The 16441-nt window shown below is 66.6% G+C and overlaps 1 protein-coding gene across 7 annotated transcripts in view; it reads right to left on the bottom strand.

Moving 5' to 3' along the window:
• BRSK2 (BR serine/threonine kinase 2) overlaps positions 1-16441 on the bottom strand; it is a 64107-nt gene that overhangs the window by 4852 nt on the left and 42814 nt on the right. For 3 of the 7 annotated variants that reach the window (XM_023183480.1, XM_023183479.1, XM_023183483.1), the window contains exons 5-19: positions 15798-15914; positions 15306-15339; positions 15043-15111; positions 14814-14960; positions 13431-13462; positions 12968-13132; positions 12732-12829; positions 12493-12643; positions 8443-8503; positions 7461-7668; positions 6844-6892; positions 3134-3257; positions 1263-1443; positions 1104-1193; positions 742-836 (exon numbers count right to left, since the gene is read on the bottom strand). In XM_023183480.1, coding sequence (XP_023039248.1) covers positions 751-836; positions 1104-1193; positions 1263-1443; positions 3134-3257; positions 6844-6892; positions 7461-7668; positions 8443-8503; positions 12493-12643; positions 12732-12829; positions 12968-13132; positions 13431-13462; positions 14814-14960; positions 15043-15111; positions 15306-15339; positions 15798-15914 — 1612 coding nt within the window. In that variant the 3' untranslated portion in view covers positions 742-750. Of the gene's footprint in view, positions 1-741; positions 837-1103; positions 1194-1262; positions 1444-3133; positions 3258-6843; positions 6893-7460; positions 7669-8442; positions 8504-10429; positions 10496-12492; positions 12644-12731; positions 12830-12967; positions 13133-13430; positions 13463-14813; positions 14961-15042; positions 15112-15305; positions 15340-15797; positions 15915-16441 lie in introns of all 7 variants that reach the window. The other 4 variants (XM_023183481.1, XM_023183477.1, XM_023183484.1 and 1 more) reach the window with 2 other exon arrangements.

The raw sequence follows: 16441 nt of genomic DNA, 5'->3' as shown, positions 1-16441 counted from the left end.
CCACAGGTTGATGGAATGAGGTTGGAATGAGGATGGCGGGGGGTGGGGTGGGGGCCCCCGATGGCCTCCAAGACCCCACACGGAAACACAGGAGGTGACCCTAGCACGCCACAGAGCTGCAGAGATGCAGGCCGGGAGAGGGGCCCCCAGGGTCCAGCCGGGTGCTCCCCCACATGACGCCCAGCACTCCCAGCGCCCACACACCCTTGCTGACAGACCAGGCCCATGCATGTGCCCAGCGCTCCGCCCTGCCCCCACCACACGTGGGCCCAGGGGAGCGGGGGGAGCCCTCCCTGCAGGATGCCGAGTGGCATGGACCCTTGGGCTCCTGGCCCCTGGTGGTTCCAGGCTGGGGCGACCCTCCCCTGCACGAGCCCGTGAGGCTGTGGTGAAGCCCCAGCTCTGGCTGGGCTCAAGCCCCTCTGCCCTGCTGGAGGCATGGCCCTGGGCTGTCAGGAAATACGGAGAGATGAGACGTCACAGCCCATGAGGCAGCCCGCGGCCCGCCTAGGGTGCCATGGCGGGGAGCCCCGAGGGCAGGGCCTTGTCACTGCTCTCCCAGGGCCTGTGCGGGCTGCCCTGTGTCTGGCTCCCTAGCAGATGGGCCGCCCGGGGCATGCTTGGCCTGTCCAGGGCCGAGACCTGTGGGTGGGCATGGAGGGCCCTGCTCAGGGCCAGCCTGGCTCCGCCGAGGACCTGCCCGCAGCCCCTCCCCGCCCCAGCACAGGCCGGGCGCCTTACCTGCCAGCGTCAGAGGCTACTCTCGTAGCTGGTGGCCACCTTCTGGCCCTTAAGCCCAGCACCCCAGCTTAGTCCTGGCGCTGGTGGGGGGGGTTCTACAGTGGACAAGAGGCGCCTTTCAGTGTGGTGTGGCTGCGCCCTATGTCCCTGGCGTGCAGAGGCGAGGCGGGTGGTCCCGCCGGGCCGGGGAGGGGCCCTGCTCCCTGAGGGGTGCAGCCACAGCTCAGGGCAGGAAGGTGGGGGCATCCGTCAAGAGGGGCCAGGAGGCTGCGCCAGGGTTCTCATGCCTCCCATCCGCGCAGCACCAGCTGGCCACGCCCCACTCGCAGGCTGCAGGTTGGCCGGAGCTGAGCCTGCCTCACCTGACAAGTGCTGGGCCGCGGGCGGGTCGTGTGTGCTCAGCAGCTGGGCCTGGATGGTCTCCACCACCCTCTTGAAGCGGCGGCTGGGGCCTAGGGGAGACAGGGGGTTACGCCCTGGACAGGCCTGGGCCCGGAGCCGCCCCGGGGGCACCGGCTCACCTGAGAGCAGGGTGAAGGTGACCGAGTAGATGCCGTTCTCCTTCTGCGCCTCCCCTCCCTCCGTGTAGGTGATATCCACCTGGAACTTGACGGGCTTCTGGAACACGGCTGGCCCCCCTGTGGCCTTGTACTCGGCCCGGAAGCTGGTCTGGGAGATGACACTGTGGCTGAGGCTGGGGATCTGTGGAGAGGGAGCAGTGTGAGCGCGGCTGGCCTGGCAGGTCCCACCCTGGCCCTCTGGGGAGGCAGCCCTGGGGCGAGCCAGTCCCCCGCACACATGTTGTGAGCACCCAGGCACCTCTGCTTCCACATCTGTGAGGGGCACAGAGCGGGTGGAGACGGTCGGAGCAGGGAGGGGGGCGTTTCCACCCCCCACCCTCCAAAGCTTTGGTCCCCTTAGCGGGGGTGGCTGAACCCCTGCCATGGACTTTTCTCACGCAGCCACAGCACAGGACGGCCAAGACCTCACAGGGGAGCCTTAAGGGCAAAGATGGAGGTGAGAGGTGAGCCCTGCAGCCTGAGGTGGGGGTCCAAGGTGGAGCTGCGTGGGAGGTGGGGAGTCTGGGAGCTGCCACTGAGAGGGAGGTGCCAGGGCAGGGCTGCGGCCGTGCCCTCCTGCTGGGCTTCCTGCGACTCCCACTGCTTGCAGGACTTACGGAGCTGGGCACTGGCTGTGTGGGCTCCACAGTACCGAGGGGCAGCTGCTGGAAGCAGAACTCAGGGCCAGCCAGCGCACGGGGCCCAGGCTGGCACACGGCCACCTTACTGGGGCCGGCATGGGGAGGGGCTGAGGCCGCCGCTGAGTCTTGAGGTTGGCCGTGGCAACCAGGGGCAGCATGAAGGGATATGGTGAGGGAGGAGGCCCAAGTGAGCAGCCTGTGGGGATGGGGACGCTGAGGGTCCCCGAGGCCAGGGTCCAAGTACAGCCTGAGGCCTGCCCAGCGCTGGGCTCTCCTGGCCCTGGAGCCTTCTGCAGGGGCTCCAAGCTGTCCCCACGGCGCTAAGGGAACCTCAGCTGCAGCCAGGGCAGCAGTGGCCTGAGTGCCTGGGGGCAGAGCGCCAGGTGGAGTGGAGGCCAGCCCCCAGCTAGAGAGGCTGCCGCAGCGAGCCACAGCCTGAACTTGCCAAGATCCTGGGGCCTGGGCAGTAGTGAGCACACAGCAGGACAGCAGCCCTGGGGAGGCAGGCGGCGGGGGAGGTGGGGGGCAGCCCCTGTGATGCCTCAGCACTGGGTGCAATACAGGGTGGGGCAGGGCCGACAAGGAAGGGGCCTCCTGATGGGACTGGGTGTTGGAGTCCTGGCAATAAAACTCCATTTGAGGCTTGAAGGGCTTTTCTGCTCCTCCTAAGCCAAAGATGCCCAGCAAAGACAAATGAAGCCCACCCAAGACCCTCACTCTGTGGAGAGCCACCTGGCCTCCGAGGGCAGGGTGAGACCAGGGAAACCGAGATACCTGAGGCCGGGGGTTGAGAGCCCCACGGGTTCCTGGGGTCATGGCCTCACAAGGGTTTCTCCCTAAGTCTCATGGAAATGTCCCCCTGAGACCCATGCAGCTGGAGCCTTCCTTCTGCCCCACGTGCCAGCTGCCCAGGCCTGCCCAGCACACACCTAGGGCTGCTGAGGACCAGTGAGCAAGGCTCTGACTCCCTCTACAGGCCAAGTGCCCCAGACAGGCAGTGAGCCCTCCCGCACAAGGCTGGGGGGAGACAGCGCCTGTCCAGTGAAGGCAGCCAGGCCGGCCCCCAGGTGAGTGGACATCCATGCTGTGTGTGTGGACGTGTCCTGTCTAAGTGAGGAGCCTGGATTCTCGGGGCTGGGCGGCGTGGGGCTGGGAGGGCAGCCCGCCTCCCCTGGCGCCCTGTGGCCTCACCGACAGGAAGGCGTGCACGATGTCAGCCTTGATGGAGCTCAGAGGCTTGTCTTTGATGACCACGAAGATCTGCTCCTCCTTCTCCAGGCTGATGAAGTTCCCAAACCAGGACTTCTTGGCCAGCCTGGGCAACGGGAGACAGAGGCTGTGAGGACTGAGGCGTGGTACTGTCCACATCCCTGCCTCCCTCGAACCTGGGGCTGGAACAGTGGAATCCTCAATTCCTGCGTGATGCAAACGGCCGTCTCCGCAGTGCTAGCCAGAACCCATATGCCCTGACCCCGACGCCCTAACCCTAGCCCATATGCCCTGACCATCACCGTTAGCAACGCTAACCCTGACCACAACCTTTATCCGAGCCCTAATGCCCTAAGCCTGGCCCATGGCCCAGCCAGGTTCCACGGCCCTAACTGGCCCCTCTTGGTTCCCTAGAGTTGTGTCCGGGCAGCACTCGCTGGAGACCCCACTGGGAAGGAAAGGAGAGGGGAGTGGGGTGACCCCTGCCCCTGGCCTTGCGCCTCCATTTCTGGCTGAGCCCTAGTCAGGTGCCCAGTGGCATCCTGGCTGAGGTGCCCAGCCTGGAGCTGGGAAAACCAGGGAGCTGTACGCAGGCAGTGGCAGGACAGGTACAGCACAGACGCCGGGAGCTGCGTGCCTTCCCACCAGACAGGGCAGCCTCAGCACCCCGGGGCTGCCCTCCTGTGTTTAGCACGTGTGGCCACGTGGATTCCCTGTGGCTCCAGCCTGGCAGCGCCGGTCCCTCCCTGTAGAGTAGAGATCGCTTCCAGGCCTCTGAGGCTGGCCGGGGAAGGGTGGTTCAGGGCTTGCCACAGCCACGCAGACCCTGGCTCCCAGGTGCCACCACAGTGGGGGGTCCCCACCCCAGGCCAGGGCAGCGCTGCTAACCTCATGACTGGCAGGCCTGACTGACATCACTTCCTCTGCTGGACGCAGGGCCCGGTGACAACGGCTGGCACCACCCACCTGCCCAGCCCGCCTAGCCGCCCCACACCCCTCCCTACCCCTGGCCCGGCTGCCGACCTGCCACTCGCTCCCAAGTCCAGCAATGTCCCTCCACAGGTGAGCCCTCCTCACCAAGGCCCCTGTGAGAGGTGGCTCAAGTTGGTCTCCTAAAGTCACCTCTGCCACCCTCCCCCAGGAGCAGGCGGGGCCTGCAACTCGCTTCCAACAGGAGAGCGGGAGGCGCTTCTGAGGCCACACAAGGCTGCTCCTGTCTTGCTGGCAGGCTCACCCCAACGCGCAGAGGCCCTCTGCTCTCCAGCTCGAGGGCACCCGAACCCCACCCACCAGCGAGGGAGCCAGGAAGCCCAGTCATGAGGACCACGGCCAGGAGCGCCTCTAGCACAGCCCCTGAGACTCTCAGGCAGAGCGCACCGGGGTGGGGGTTCGCAGTGGTGGCTCGAGCTGCCGGCGTCCCATACAGCTGCTGCCTGGAGGTGGAACCAGGTGCTGCACGGAGAGGCAGTGACAGGGACCGGGAGGAGGGGCCAGCAGGGCTGGGGCTCAGTGGTGCCCTCTCCCGACTGATTCTGAGGCCCCTCCCAGCGGCCTCTCAACTCCCCTTTCCCTTGCCCATTCCTGGAAGTGCCTCATTGGCCACCATGGCCGTCCTCGTGAGGCCCAGGAGTCCTACTAGACAAGCACGGGGACCGGGCCCAGCCATCGCTCAGCCCCTCGACACCGCCTCAGTGTCCTGCTGGTCTTGCTGGCTGGCTGTTCTGTGTTCAAAGCTCCAAGGGCCAGCTCTGGCCCTGACCTTATCCCCCTCCCCCTATGCCAGGACCTGGAGCCGGGAAGTGCACGGGGCAGCCAGGCAGTTCTGGAAGCACAGATGGGTTTCTGCATGGTCAACGTTCTGCCCGACGAAGAGACAGGAAAGATGGCACAAACGTGGCTCTCTGAGGCCCGGGGGTGCAGCATTTGGCAAAAATAGTCCCATGTGTGAAAGATGCCGGAGGGCCCAGGGAGGCCAGGCCGATGAGGGGTGAGGGGCCTGTGCTGGGACTCCAGCACCCACGTGGTGGACAGTGCACAGCCTGGCCGGACGCAGGGGCCTGTGCTGGGACTCCAGCACCCACGTGGTGGACAGTGGACAGCCTGGCCGGACGCTAGTACGGGTGTTGCTGCGAAGCGATTTTTAGATGAGACGAACTTAAATCAGTTGCGAGTCTGGCGGGGGACCCTTCCTCACAGGGTGGTGCATCCACCAGGTTCGGTCTTCCTGGAGAAAGAACGTCCCTCGAGGCTGCAACCTGGAAGCTGCCTGGGCTTCCAGCCAGGGCTTCAGACTCAAGGACATCAGCCCTGAGTGTCCAGCCGGCAGCCCTGCATGTCCCAAACAACCGCACGTGCCCCTTCCTGAAGCCACTGCCTCCCTTGCACACACAGCCCCTTGGTTCTGTTCCTCTGAGGTGCCCGGTTGACATGGGGCTGGCGGCAGCTGGGGCTGGGGGTTGTCTCAGGTCCCCAGCAAGCGAGTCGTCACCAAAGAGGGTCTGTGGGAGGCGTCCGTGCCGAGCCCTCGGGAGGGGTCAGGGCCTCCAGGCCGTCTCAAGATTGGGGAGGGGAGAAGCGCAGGCAGCTGCAGTGGCGTCAAAGCCACCTTCCTGGCTTTGATGTTTTCCACCTTCTCTGAGGAAGATAATTATGAGTCTGTTCATGCAAGCTTTTGGTAGCAGCAGAAATGGCAATGTCAGGGCCTAGGCAGAGGGTTCCCAAGTCTGCTGAGCCCTGTGCCTCGGGGCTTGCGATGATGCCTACACACCTCCGACCTAGGCACCCAGCTGGAAGGGCGGCCTGACCCGTGCAGAAAGGCCACTGGGGCGGGATCCTGGCACAGACTGCAGATGCCGCTCCTGCGGCTTAGCACTGAGCAGTTTCCACAGGGGCCCCTGGTTTAAAGCCAGCAGCAGGATGAAGGTTCTCTTACTCAGTCCACAGTTGCCCACACCTCGTTTCCCCGGGGTCTCCTGTGAAGTGACTCGGGCCTGGCCGCCGCTCTCTGCAGCTGCCTGGCCTGGGGTCACGCTGCAGGCTTGTATGTGTACGCCAGCAGTCGCCTGGTCACGGAGACACTGCCCAGTGACTAAGGCCATCGTGGAGGAGAGAGAGAGGGCCTGGGCACTGGGAAGGGGTCTCTCTGGGGACATCTTTGCCTGGACGCCAGTCACACTGGCCCCCAGGGCATTGCAGCACCTGGGTGCTGTGGAGTCTCTGCAGTGGCACCTCTCACGGCTCAGAAAGGCGGCGGGGCCAGGCCTCAGCTTGGCGGCTCTGCTCCGCCCCTGCACACGTGTTCCCACTGGGCCTGCTGCCCCAGGGCTGCCTCTTTCTTCCTAACACAGGCTGCTTTCTCCTTGACATCAGACCGACCCTGAGTCTCTGCCCTTGGCAAGCTCAGGCCCTCAGGAGACTCTGCCCAGTGTATCCCCCGCTCGCCTCCAGCCAACCCCAGGCTCTCCTGAGGCCTGAAGCTTCTCAGCAGAGCTGGGGGCTCCTCCCCTAGCTGCCCTTCCCCTCACTGCTGGGTATTCAAAGTTCAGAGACTCAGTGGCCAAGACGGGCCTGCCCGCAGTGGGAGGTGGAGCCAGGTGGAGGAGCCCCCATCGGCCACAGGGGAAGGGCTCCGTGCCCCTCCCCCGGCCAGCCCAGTGTCAGGTGCCAGGAGGCCTCCAGCAGGGGCCACTTACTCTGGAGACGACTCTGGGGTCAGGTTGGACATCTCCTCTGGCGTCGGAACTGTGCACATGGGATGAACAGGAGGGAAAGCCTGGTGACCACTCCATCCTTCCCCTGCCCCGGCCACCTTGCGTCGAGGTCAGGGTCATCAGGAGTCCACCCCCACACACTGGGACAGCCCCAGGGACACGGTCCCCACCCAGCTCCCAGCCACCTTAGAGGCTCCACTGGCCGTGGTGCCCCAGGGCTAAGGGGGAGCTGTCCCCACCTCTGGTGCTGAAGTCGGCTGTGCCTTCTCCAGCAGCACTGGCTGGCCCTTGGTGCCCACACATGGGGGCCTCCTGACTGGCAGTGCCCCCTTGGCCAGCTCTCCTTGCTATGTGCCTTGCCCCAGGACACGGAGTGGGTAGACTCGGGAACACAGAATGTCTGGAGGGGGTGCCAGCCTGTGTGGCAGGTAGGAAACAGGCTGGGGCTGGATGCTTTCGGGACAGTGAGCCATGGGCAGGCCCAAGCCACCCCTGCAGCGGCAGGCCCTGCGGACTGGTCTGGCACTGCTGGGGGGCCTCTCCGGGGCAGCCTCTGCTCTCTCCCAGCCCTGCTCTGGTGCCTCCGGGCAGACACGCACCTTGCAGTTTCCGGCGGTGGAAGCGGGGTGAGCCCAGAAAACTGTTCTTGATGGAGTTGAGCCGCGCCCTCCAGGGCACCCCTCCGACGCTGGGGCTGGACGGTGGCGTGGGGTTGGGCGTGCCGGCCGGGCTCTCCTTTGGCGTGTGGACAGGCGTCCCCTTGGGGGTGGGGAGGGGACTGCCCCTTGGTGAGGGGTGAGGGGTCACCTGTATGATGGGGACAGATTTGGTGTTTGGTTCAATCCCAGTGGGTGGGGGCCGGGGGAGCACCCGCAGGGCAGGTGGGCCCAGGGGTGGTGCCAGCTGGGGACAAATGCCGGCGGCGGGAGCCCGGGCCGGGGTGCTGGCCGGGAAGGGGTTGGACTTGGTGCCCTGCAGAGGCTTGTCGGTCAGCTTGGCCTTGCACGGCAAGGTCTGGGTCTTGGGGTCGGGCCGCGGGGCGGCCTGCGGAGGGAGGACGTATCCGGGCCTCGAGGCGCTCCCACAAGCTTCGGGCTCCGCGGAGGTGGTCAGGGGGCGGGCCACGAAGGGCAGCTCGGGGGGCGGTGGGGGCAGGACAAGCTTCCTAATAGGCTACAGGGAGGCGCAGGGAGCGAGCAGGGCGGGGGCAGCCGCGCGGCACGTGCACCCCAGTCCCCCACAGGCACATAGCACAGGAGAACCAGAAAGAAGCGGGTGGGAGCGGGAGGGTGGGGAGGCAGGCAGGGAGGCAGGCGGGCATGGGCAGGAGGGTTCGCCACAAAAGAAAACAAGTGACACACAAGAAAACAAACAAAACAAAACAAAAAACAAAAGAGCGTGCAGTTAGCAAAGCAGCCCGCGCCACAGAGCAGCAGCCGTCACGGGAGCTCGGGCGTGGGGGGTGTGCCTGGGGCTGCTTCCCAGGGTCCGCGGAGGCCTGCCCCCTCCCTGGCACACGCCGACTGGCAGGGTTGGGGCCTGTGAGGATCCGGGCTGGGTGGGGGCGGGGGGGTCACTCACCCGGGGGCTGCTCAGTGGGCTGGTGGAAAGGCCTGACGAGGCACCGCTGATGGACCGAGACCTGGAGGTCACAAGGTACAGGGCCACGGCTCAGCCAGGGGGCAGCGGAGCAGCAGGCACTGGGCTCTGCTCCCCCCAGGTAAACCCTCCAAGTAAACCCTCCAGGAGGCCTGGAGCCCAGGCCAAGAGCCTCGAGGCCCTGGGTCCTGCTGCGCACCCTGCCAACTCCAGGGGGGCCCAGGGCGCCTGGCTGTGCCCAGCCCCACTGGGGCCCCCATCAGAGCCCACGTGTGAGGGCCACCCCATGCCAGCAGCCCAGGCACAGCACAGAATGTGGCATCAGACGGCCGCAGCAAGGGACCATCCAGCGTGGGGGTGGACAGAGGGACAAGGGGACAGACGGGGACTTCCTGTGAGCTTCCTGTATCCAGCTCCTTCTGCTCCAGGCCTCATGCTGCCTCCAGCCTCCCATGCCCCTGCTGCCAAGTTCCTCCCCACCCCGACGGCTGAGCTCTCCCAGGGCCTGCAGCCTGGCCCTCCACGTCCCTAGATGCCCGTGAGGGATGCCTGGGTCAGCGGCCAGCCCTCCCCTTGTTCACAACCAGGAGGGGCCAGGCTGGGGCGGCTGCTGGCAGGGACGGTAAAGCCTTGTCCCACCACTGCCCTACTTGGCCTGACACCTGACACAGCAGGAGGGAGGCCCTGGCCCGGTGTGCCCGGCTGAGACTCCGGTGTGCGGCCGCCACCCCCATGCAGGGACCAGGATGGCCGTGTGTCGCTTCACCACACTGCACAGACGAGCCGGCGCCCACATGCCCGGACAGTGGCAGCTGCCATCCTTGGAGGAAGGAAGTGCAGGGAGGGGCCGAGGCAGCCGCCGAAGAGAAGAGGACAGAGAAGAGTAAAAGCCCGCCCTGCGCTGCCCGCCAGGCCTGCCCACCGCCAGCCGGCCACGAGGGGCCTCGCTGGTCCACGCTACGGCCCAGGCCCTGGACCATGGAGAGCGCCACGCTGGCCACACACTTGGCTCCTGGACACCCGGGGACTGGGCCCCACGGCGACGACCCTCCAACTCCCTCACGAGACACAGCTAAGGGGCAGGGAGGCGGCGGAGACCCCATGCCCAACCCAGCCTGTCTGGGTCAGGATGGCACCCAGGGCTGGGACTGGACCCAGAGCTTTCAGGCCTGAGCTGCGAGCTGCGGACAACCCTCATGGTGGCCAGTGAGGCCCTGGACCTGTGGTTCCTGTCGAGCCCGCCCAGAGCTCGTGACTGGGCACGAGGAAGACAGAAGAGGCGCCGGAAGCCCTGAGGTGGAGGGACTGAGCCCCGGTCCTGTCTGGCCCGGCAGCCGCTGGAATGCTGAGCTACAACTGCTGGGACAGGGGCAGGAGATGGCGCCAGCCCTGAGGGCAGCCAGGGCAGGCAGGGTGGGGGCACACGGGTGGGGGTCACAGGTAGGTGCAGGGCCAGGGCTCAAAGAGGCCCGACTGGCAGCCAGCGTGCTACAGCCTTGGGAGACGGCGCCACCTGCCCAGGCTCGGAAGACCGGCCCCGGGCAGAGGCCCCTCTGACGGCGGCACCTCCTGCCCTCCTCAGCTCCTGCAGGTGGGCACAGGACGGCTGCTGGGCTTCAACTCTGGCTGGCCCCAGGGGCAGCAGGGCCGCTGAGGCCCACTGGACACAACACAGGGGCTGGCAGGAGGGGCGGCTCAGCCTGCAGCCACACGGGGCTCTAGCCCCAGGCCCTGTGAGACACAGTGTGTGGTCCCTCGCGGGTAGGCGTGCCACGCCTCGGCAGCCCCACCCCTCCTCGTTGGCCTCTGCCTAGCCCGCGGGCCCTTCCCTGGCTTGCTGGCCAGCTCCACTGCCGCAGGGGCCCTGCAGCCCAGCCCGCCACCAGACCCGCCCATGTGCCTGCCCGGCCTGAGGCAGGACAGCGTGTCTGGGGCTGGGAGGTGCGGGGACGGGTGTCGGGGTGTATACCTGTCTTCTTTGCTGAATTGGGGATGGGCCTCAGCGATATCCAGGCTTTTACTGAACATTGCTTTACTACAGCAGAACAGAGCGAGAAAACACAGTTACTGACGGCCACATGCGGGCACAGGTCGGCCCCTAGGGCCCGGGCCACACCAGGTAAGAACACGCGGCTCTGAGGCCGGCGCACAAAGATGGCGAGAGAGGAGGCTGGGCCAGACGGCGCACCCCGCACCGTGTGACTGCTGGGCAGGGTGGCCTGGCCGGCCCCACCCCAGCCCCCGACCCCCAGCCCCCAGGACCCCTGCGTCCCCAGTCAGCAGCCCCGTGTGGCCCAGCACCAAGCAGCTGGGTGTCTGCTGGCTGCAGAGGTGGCCCTGCCCAGAGCAGAGTCTCGCTGGGACATGCCAGGACTAGTGGCCTTCCAGAGGCCCTGAAATGGTCCACGTCCTGGCCCAGGCAGCCAGGCCTGGGAGCTGCAGCAGAGGCCAAGAGGGTGGCCTCCCACGCCACTGACCGGAGGCCAGGCAGTGGGGTGGTGGGGCCTGCCCTGCAGGGTCAGGGGAGCCCGGGGAGGTGGCCACAAAGGCAGGAGGCAGGCACCTGGGCTGCAGGTTTGGGTGCACCCATGACATGCAGGCCACTGAAGGCCAGGGTAGTAGAACGTAGATAGGAGGGCCCCTTGCTACCCCCTAGTCCTGGGGTCAAGGCTGTGGCTGAGTGGGCCCTGGGAAGGAGGTTCTGGGGCTGGGACCCCAGTTGGGAGGCTGGGCCAGCCTGAAACCCTGGGGAAGGCCTGGGACTCCCAGGGGACCATGGCCTGGGAGCCGGCAGAACTGGGACCACCAGTACTCTGGCCAGGGCTGGGGCTGGAACAGGTTTTAGCCTGATGGCTGCCAAGCTACCTTGCTGTTCCCCCCAGTTTTCCCCAAGTTCCCAAAGAACAGGCCTCGCCTGTCCCACCCCCAAATCCCCACTACAAGGAGGGGGCCCTGGGGTGCTGAGGCCCAGACCACAGGGCAGACCAGAGACTGCCCAGGCTCCTGGACCTCCTGGTGTGCTCCTGGGCCCAAGGGCTGTCCCCAAATGTTGGAAGCCCCCACCTGGTGAGGGACGTTTGAGCTCATCCCCAAGAGGCCACACCGGCTCCAAGGATTTGCTGAGGACCTCGTGCAGGCAGCCCAGCCCTGCCCCCACCCAGCAGAGGCTCCACGGGGGCTGGTGCCCTTCCTCCGGCCACGGGTCTGCTCATCACTGCTGAGTTCTGTGATGTCCCTGGCCACATACACCATACTTGCCACCCAGAGCCGGGCCCAGCACTGCCGGGGCCAGGGGGACAGGCTTGCTGGGCTAATGGCTCTGAGCATGGTGTGACCATATGACAGCTTAGCCCAGCCAAGCTTGGGTCAAGCCAGCCCTGCCCAGCCCTGCCCAGCCCAGCCCAGCCCAGCTCAGCCCAGCTCAGCCCTGCTCAGCCTGGCTCAGCTCAGCCAAATCCAGTTCAGCCCAGCTCAGCCCTGCCCAGTCTAATCCATCTCAGCCCAGCTCAGTCCAGCTCAGCCCAGCCCAGTCAAGTCCATCTCAGCCCATTCTAGTCCAGCCTAGTCCGGCCTAGCCCAGCTTAGCCCAACCAAGCCCAGCTCAGCCCAGACCTGCCCAGCCATCTAGTTCAGTACAGCCCAGCTCAGCTCAACCGAGTCCAGTCTAGCCCAGCCCAAACCAGCCCAGCTCAGCTCAAGCCAGCCCAGCTCAGCCTAGTCTAGACCAGCCCAGCCCAGCTCAGTACTGTCTAGTCCAGTTTAGTCCAGCCTAGCCCAGCCTAGCCCAGGCCAGTCTAGCCCAGTCCAGCCCAGCACAGCACAGCCCAGCTCAGCTTAGCCCACTCCAGCCCAGCCCAGCCCAGCTCAGCCCAGCTCAGCCCAGCCCAGCCCAGCTTAGCTAAGTCCAGCTCAGCCCATGCAGCCCCACCCAATGGTCTCAGCCAAGACCCCAGGCCAATGGGCAGCGATGAGCCAGGCGGCAGTGCCGCGCAGCCCAGGGAGGGAGGCCCAGCAGCCTCAGGGCACACACACCTCTGGCCGTGCTGGGCCATCTCAATGGCTCGCCGCGCAGGCACCGGGGAACCGCCGTCGGTCACGCTGAGCACCTCCATGGACTTGCGCTCCGGCCGCCGCTTGCCGTGCCGGTTCAGCATCGGGGAGTCCACACGCTTCCGGGGAGGGTCTGAGTACAGATGAGGGTCAGGCCAGACAGCCCCTGGACCCCGGTGGGGCCGTGCGGACCGGGCTAGAGGCCACCCCCGGACCCGTACCTATCTCGTTCCGGGGGGGCAGGTCCTCGTCCTCCTGGCTGGGGTACCTTTCTTTCCGGTCCAGGAGGAGGAAGTAAATCATCTTCTCCTGGTTCTCCCTACAGTGGGCGAGAGGTGCAAGACGCGCTGGCACGCGGGGCCGCCGGCTCCTCCACGGCAGCGCTCCCACCCCAGGCCCCGTGACCCTCCCAGCCGCCTACTGCAAGGGCCCCACCCAGGAGCAGCCCTGGACGCACTCCTCGGATAGCAGGTCCTGCAGCAGCTTGTTGCGGTCTCGGAAGCAGCCCAGGGAGTGCATGCTGTCCAGCACGTCAGGGTCGATGTCCTCCAGGCTGGGCAGCGAGCGGATCTGCACCTTGCGAGGAATGGGCTGCTCCGGCTCTGGCTCGTTCTTGCCTCCTCTGTGGACACAGGGCAGGCCGCCTGGTCATCAGCTGCAGCCAGGCCTGGGCGGCTGGGAGGGTGGGAGGCCCGCCCTCACCTGGGGCCCTGTGTCCTGCCACTCTCCCTGTGCCCAGCCCGGGGAGGCCTCCTGCGTCCTGCCCGCACCCCGCACCCAGCGCAGGCCACAGAGGGCCAAGGGCCAAGGCGGGGCAGGGCCTGCGCTGGGCCAGCGCCCTCCCCCCGCCTTTCCTAGCAGGGCCTCCAGGCCACAGCAACAGGCAAAGCAGGCGATTAGTGGGTGGAAAAGCTACTTACATATACCATATGTGTTTCTGAATGTGCTCTAGCTACAAGGAAAGAGAAACAGGGAGTTAGTACGGATGAGGGACGGAAAGAGCCCACATTAGGTGGTGAGGGGGAAGGCGGGGGCGCTGGGGGCGCGGAGAGAGCAGGAGAGGATGAGGGCAAGTGAGTGGGGGGAGGTGGGGAGGATGGGGAGGGGGCTGCGTTCCCAGAGGCTCAAGGCCAGCACCCCTGCCCCTGCCTCTCCCAAGTGGAGAAGAAAACGCAAACCTCAAGGAGAGAAGTCAGGTGGGGAGCCAGGGTTGGGTGGGTGCTCCAGGTAGGGGCAGGGGCCTAGGGAGTGGAGGGAGAGCGGGAGGGAGGGAAGCTGGAGCCAGGGCAGCCCCAGGTGCCTGTGCTGCCTGGGCCGGGCCCCTCCGTGGCTCTAGGAAGGAACCAAGGCAGGAGAGCAGGGAGCAGCCAAGAGGGAGCTGAAGCCAGGAGAACCTGGCCCACCTGTGCGGCGGGGCGGGGCTGGGTGCAGGTGCGGGCAGGAGGCTGGGAGGGCCGGCCAGCCACACGTCCCCTTCTCTCCACCCTGACTCAGGGACAGCTCGTGGGGTATGAGGCGGTGGCCTCTTGGGAACAGGGCAACGCTACCCTGGAAGGGCCAGCCCAGAGGGTGACCTGCTTCTGTCAAGTGGGCATGCGCGGTCCCCTCGCCAGGCAGCCCCGGAGGAGGTCGGGACCAGCAGCTGGGGGCTACCTTTGGCTCTTGCCAGCCCCCACAGCTACCGGGGGACACTCAGCGGAACTATTCACCCTGCCTGGGGCTTGCCCCAGCAGCGTCTGCAAGCAGGATGGCTGTGAGGGGGAAGCACCAGTGCTTTTGTGTAACTTACAGCCAGGTCTCACCTACCTGTGCACACAGCCCCCCACCCATGCACACCCCACACTGGTACAAGTGCTCATATGCACCTGGACACACCTCCCCACAGGTGCACACACCCACACCTATGCCCTCACCCAATCACACGAACCCGGGCATGTGTCCACACCGGGGCACCCCCACACCCTTGAACACACACCTGGGCATGTGCCCACATTTGTGCACCCACACACCTGAACACAAGCCCACATACACCTGGGCACCCCCGCACACTTGAACACTCACCTGGGCACCCACACACGGGCATATGCCCACATTTGTGCACCCACACACCTGAACACAAGCCAACACCTGGGCACCCACACACACCTGTGCACGCATCCACAAACCTGGGCACCTACTCACACACCTGGGTGCCCACACATCTGGGCACACATCCACACACCTGTGCACACACGGGCACACACCCACCCCTGCGCCCCCCCCCCCCACCACGCTCCGGGCCGCCCCGCTCCGAGGGCACGCACCGTGAGGCGGCGTGCGGCGTCCACCTCAATCATGCCCCGCAGCAGGCTCTGGCAGTCGGGCGGAATGAAGTGCGGCATGTGGAACACGCCCCGCTTCACCTTCTCCAGCAGCTGCCGCAGGTTGTCGTCGTCGAAGGGCAGAGCCCCCTGCGGGCGGCCGGGCGGGGGTCAGCATGGGCAGGCGGGCTGGGGAGAGGCCGGGGTGGGGTGGAGGGGGCCGGGGTCTCACCACTAGCAAGGCGAACAGGATGACGCCGCAGCTCCACACGTCCGCCTTCCGGCCGTCGTACTTCTCCCCCTGCGGACAGCAGTGCCCGGGCTATCGGGGGGTGCAGGGCAGGGCGGGGGCCTTGGCGGGGCCGGGCTCAGAGGGAGTCGGCCCCAGGACAGGTGGCCTAGCAGCACCTGGGGGTGTGGCAGGCTGGGGTCCCACCGGGGTCAGGTCCCTGCCACCCTGGGACCCGCAGAGCTGCACGGGCGGCGCCGACTCACCCGGATCACCTCGGGGCAGGCGTAGTGGGGGGACCTGCGGGCAAGGGCGGAGGTCAGCGGCAGGGGTCCGGGCGCTGCCAGGCCCTCCCCCTGGGGTGACGGTGCACCGCAGGGCCCTCAAGGAGGCTCCCAGGGCTGTGGTGCGAGATGCCCCACATCCCCGAATCCCCAGGCGGGCTTTTAGGAGGAGACCAAGGTGGGATGCTGAGTCTCTGCTATGCCCAAGGCTGTCTGCCCACTCGGCCAGGCAGGGGCCAGGGGGTCCCCAGGAGAGGGGCATGTAAGCGGGTCCCAGCCCCACACCCAGGCGGGCCAGGGCCAGGACGGTACCCCTACCCTTACTGTGCCGAGAGGCCTATCTCCCCAAAACCACCAGGCTGTGGGGTGCCGGGAGGCTCAGGCACTTGGGGGGGCCCTGCCTGTGGGGTGCCCACCGGTTCCCCTTCCCCCAGCCCAGCCGTGCAGAGCCAGCAGGGGCAGACGGCCACGTACCCGCAGCTGGTCTCCAACAGGCTGTCGCCAACCTGCAGGGATGCCATGCCGAAGTCTGCGATCCGGATGTTGTTCTTCTCGTCCAGCAGGAGGTTTTCAGGTTTCAGATCCCTGTGGCTGGGGAGGAGGGCGCTGAGGCTGAACAGGGCCAGTCTCTGCCTTGAGCACCTCCCCACCCTGGAGACCCCCTGCCCAGAGCCCACTGCCTCTCCAAACGCCAATCACACAGAGGGGCCAATGGCAGCCCAGCCTGGTGATGTCATAGGCAGCCAATCAGAAGTCGCCTGCCTGGTCCGTTTGGCTCTGGCCTTTGGTCAGGCATCCCTGTTTCTCCTGCCATGCCCTCCTGCCCCCTGGCAGGCTCCTTGCTGCCCCCTCCTGCTCCCGAGCACACCTGCTCTAGCTTAGGCCAACCTAGGGCCCCCAGGCACGCATGGATGCAAGCAATGGCCCCTGGAAAGGCCGAGGGGCTCCCAGAGCCCTTGGGTGGGTGCCAGGCAGAAACCTTCCCAACACACTGCCCACTCAGGGGAAACGGGGGGTGCCAGGGGTGGATGTTTCTCGGGGGGAGGGAAAGGGCAGCACCTGGTGTGGCACGGTGCATTTGAGGGGCAGCTAAGGGGGGAGAGGGTGCCCTTGAGGGG

Source organism: Piliocolobus tephrosceles, chromosome 13 (assembly GCF_002776525.5).
Source record: "Piliocolobus tephrosceles isolate RC106 chromosome 13, ASM277652v3, whole genome shotgun sequence".
Lineage (NCBI taxonomy): Eukaryota > Metazoa > Chordata > Mammalia > Primates > Cercopithecidae > Piliocolobus > Piliocolobus tephrosceles.
The sequence above is the reverse complement of the archived record's forward strand: the minus strand, read 5'-3'. Positions and strand labels throughout refer to the sequence as shown.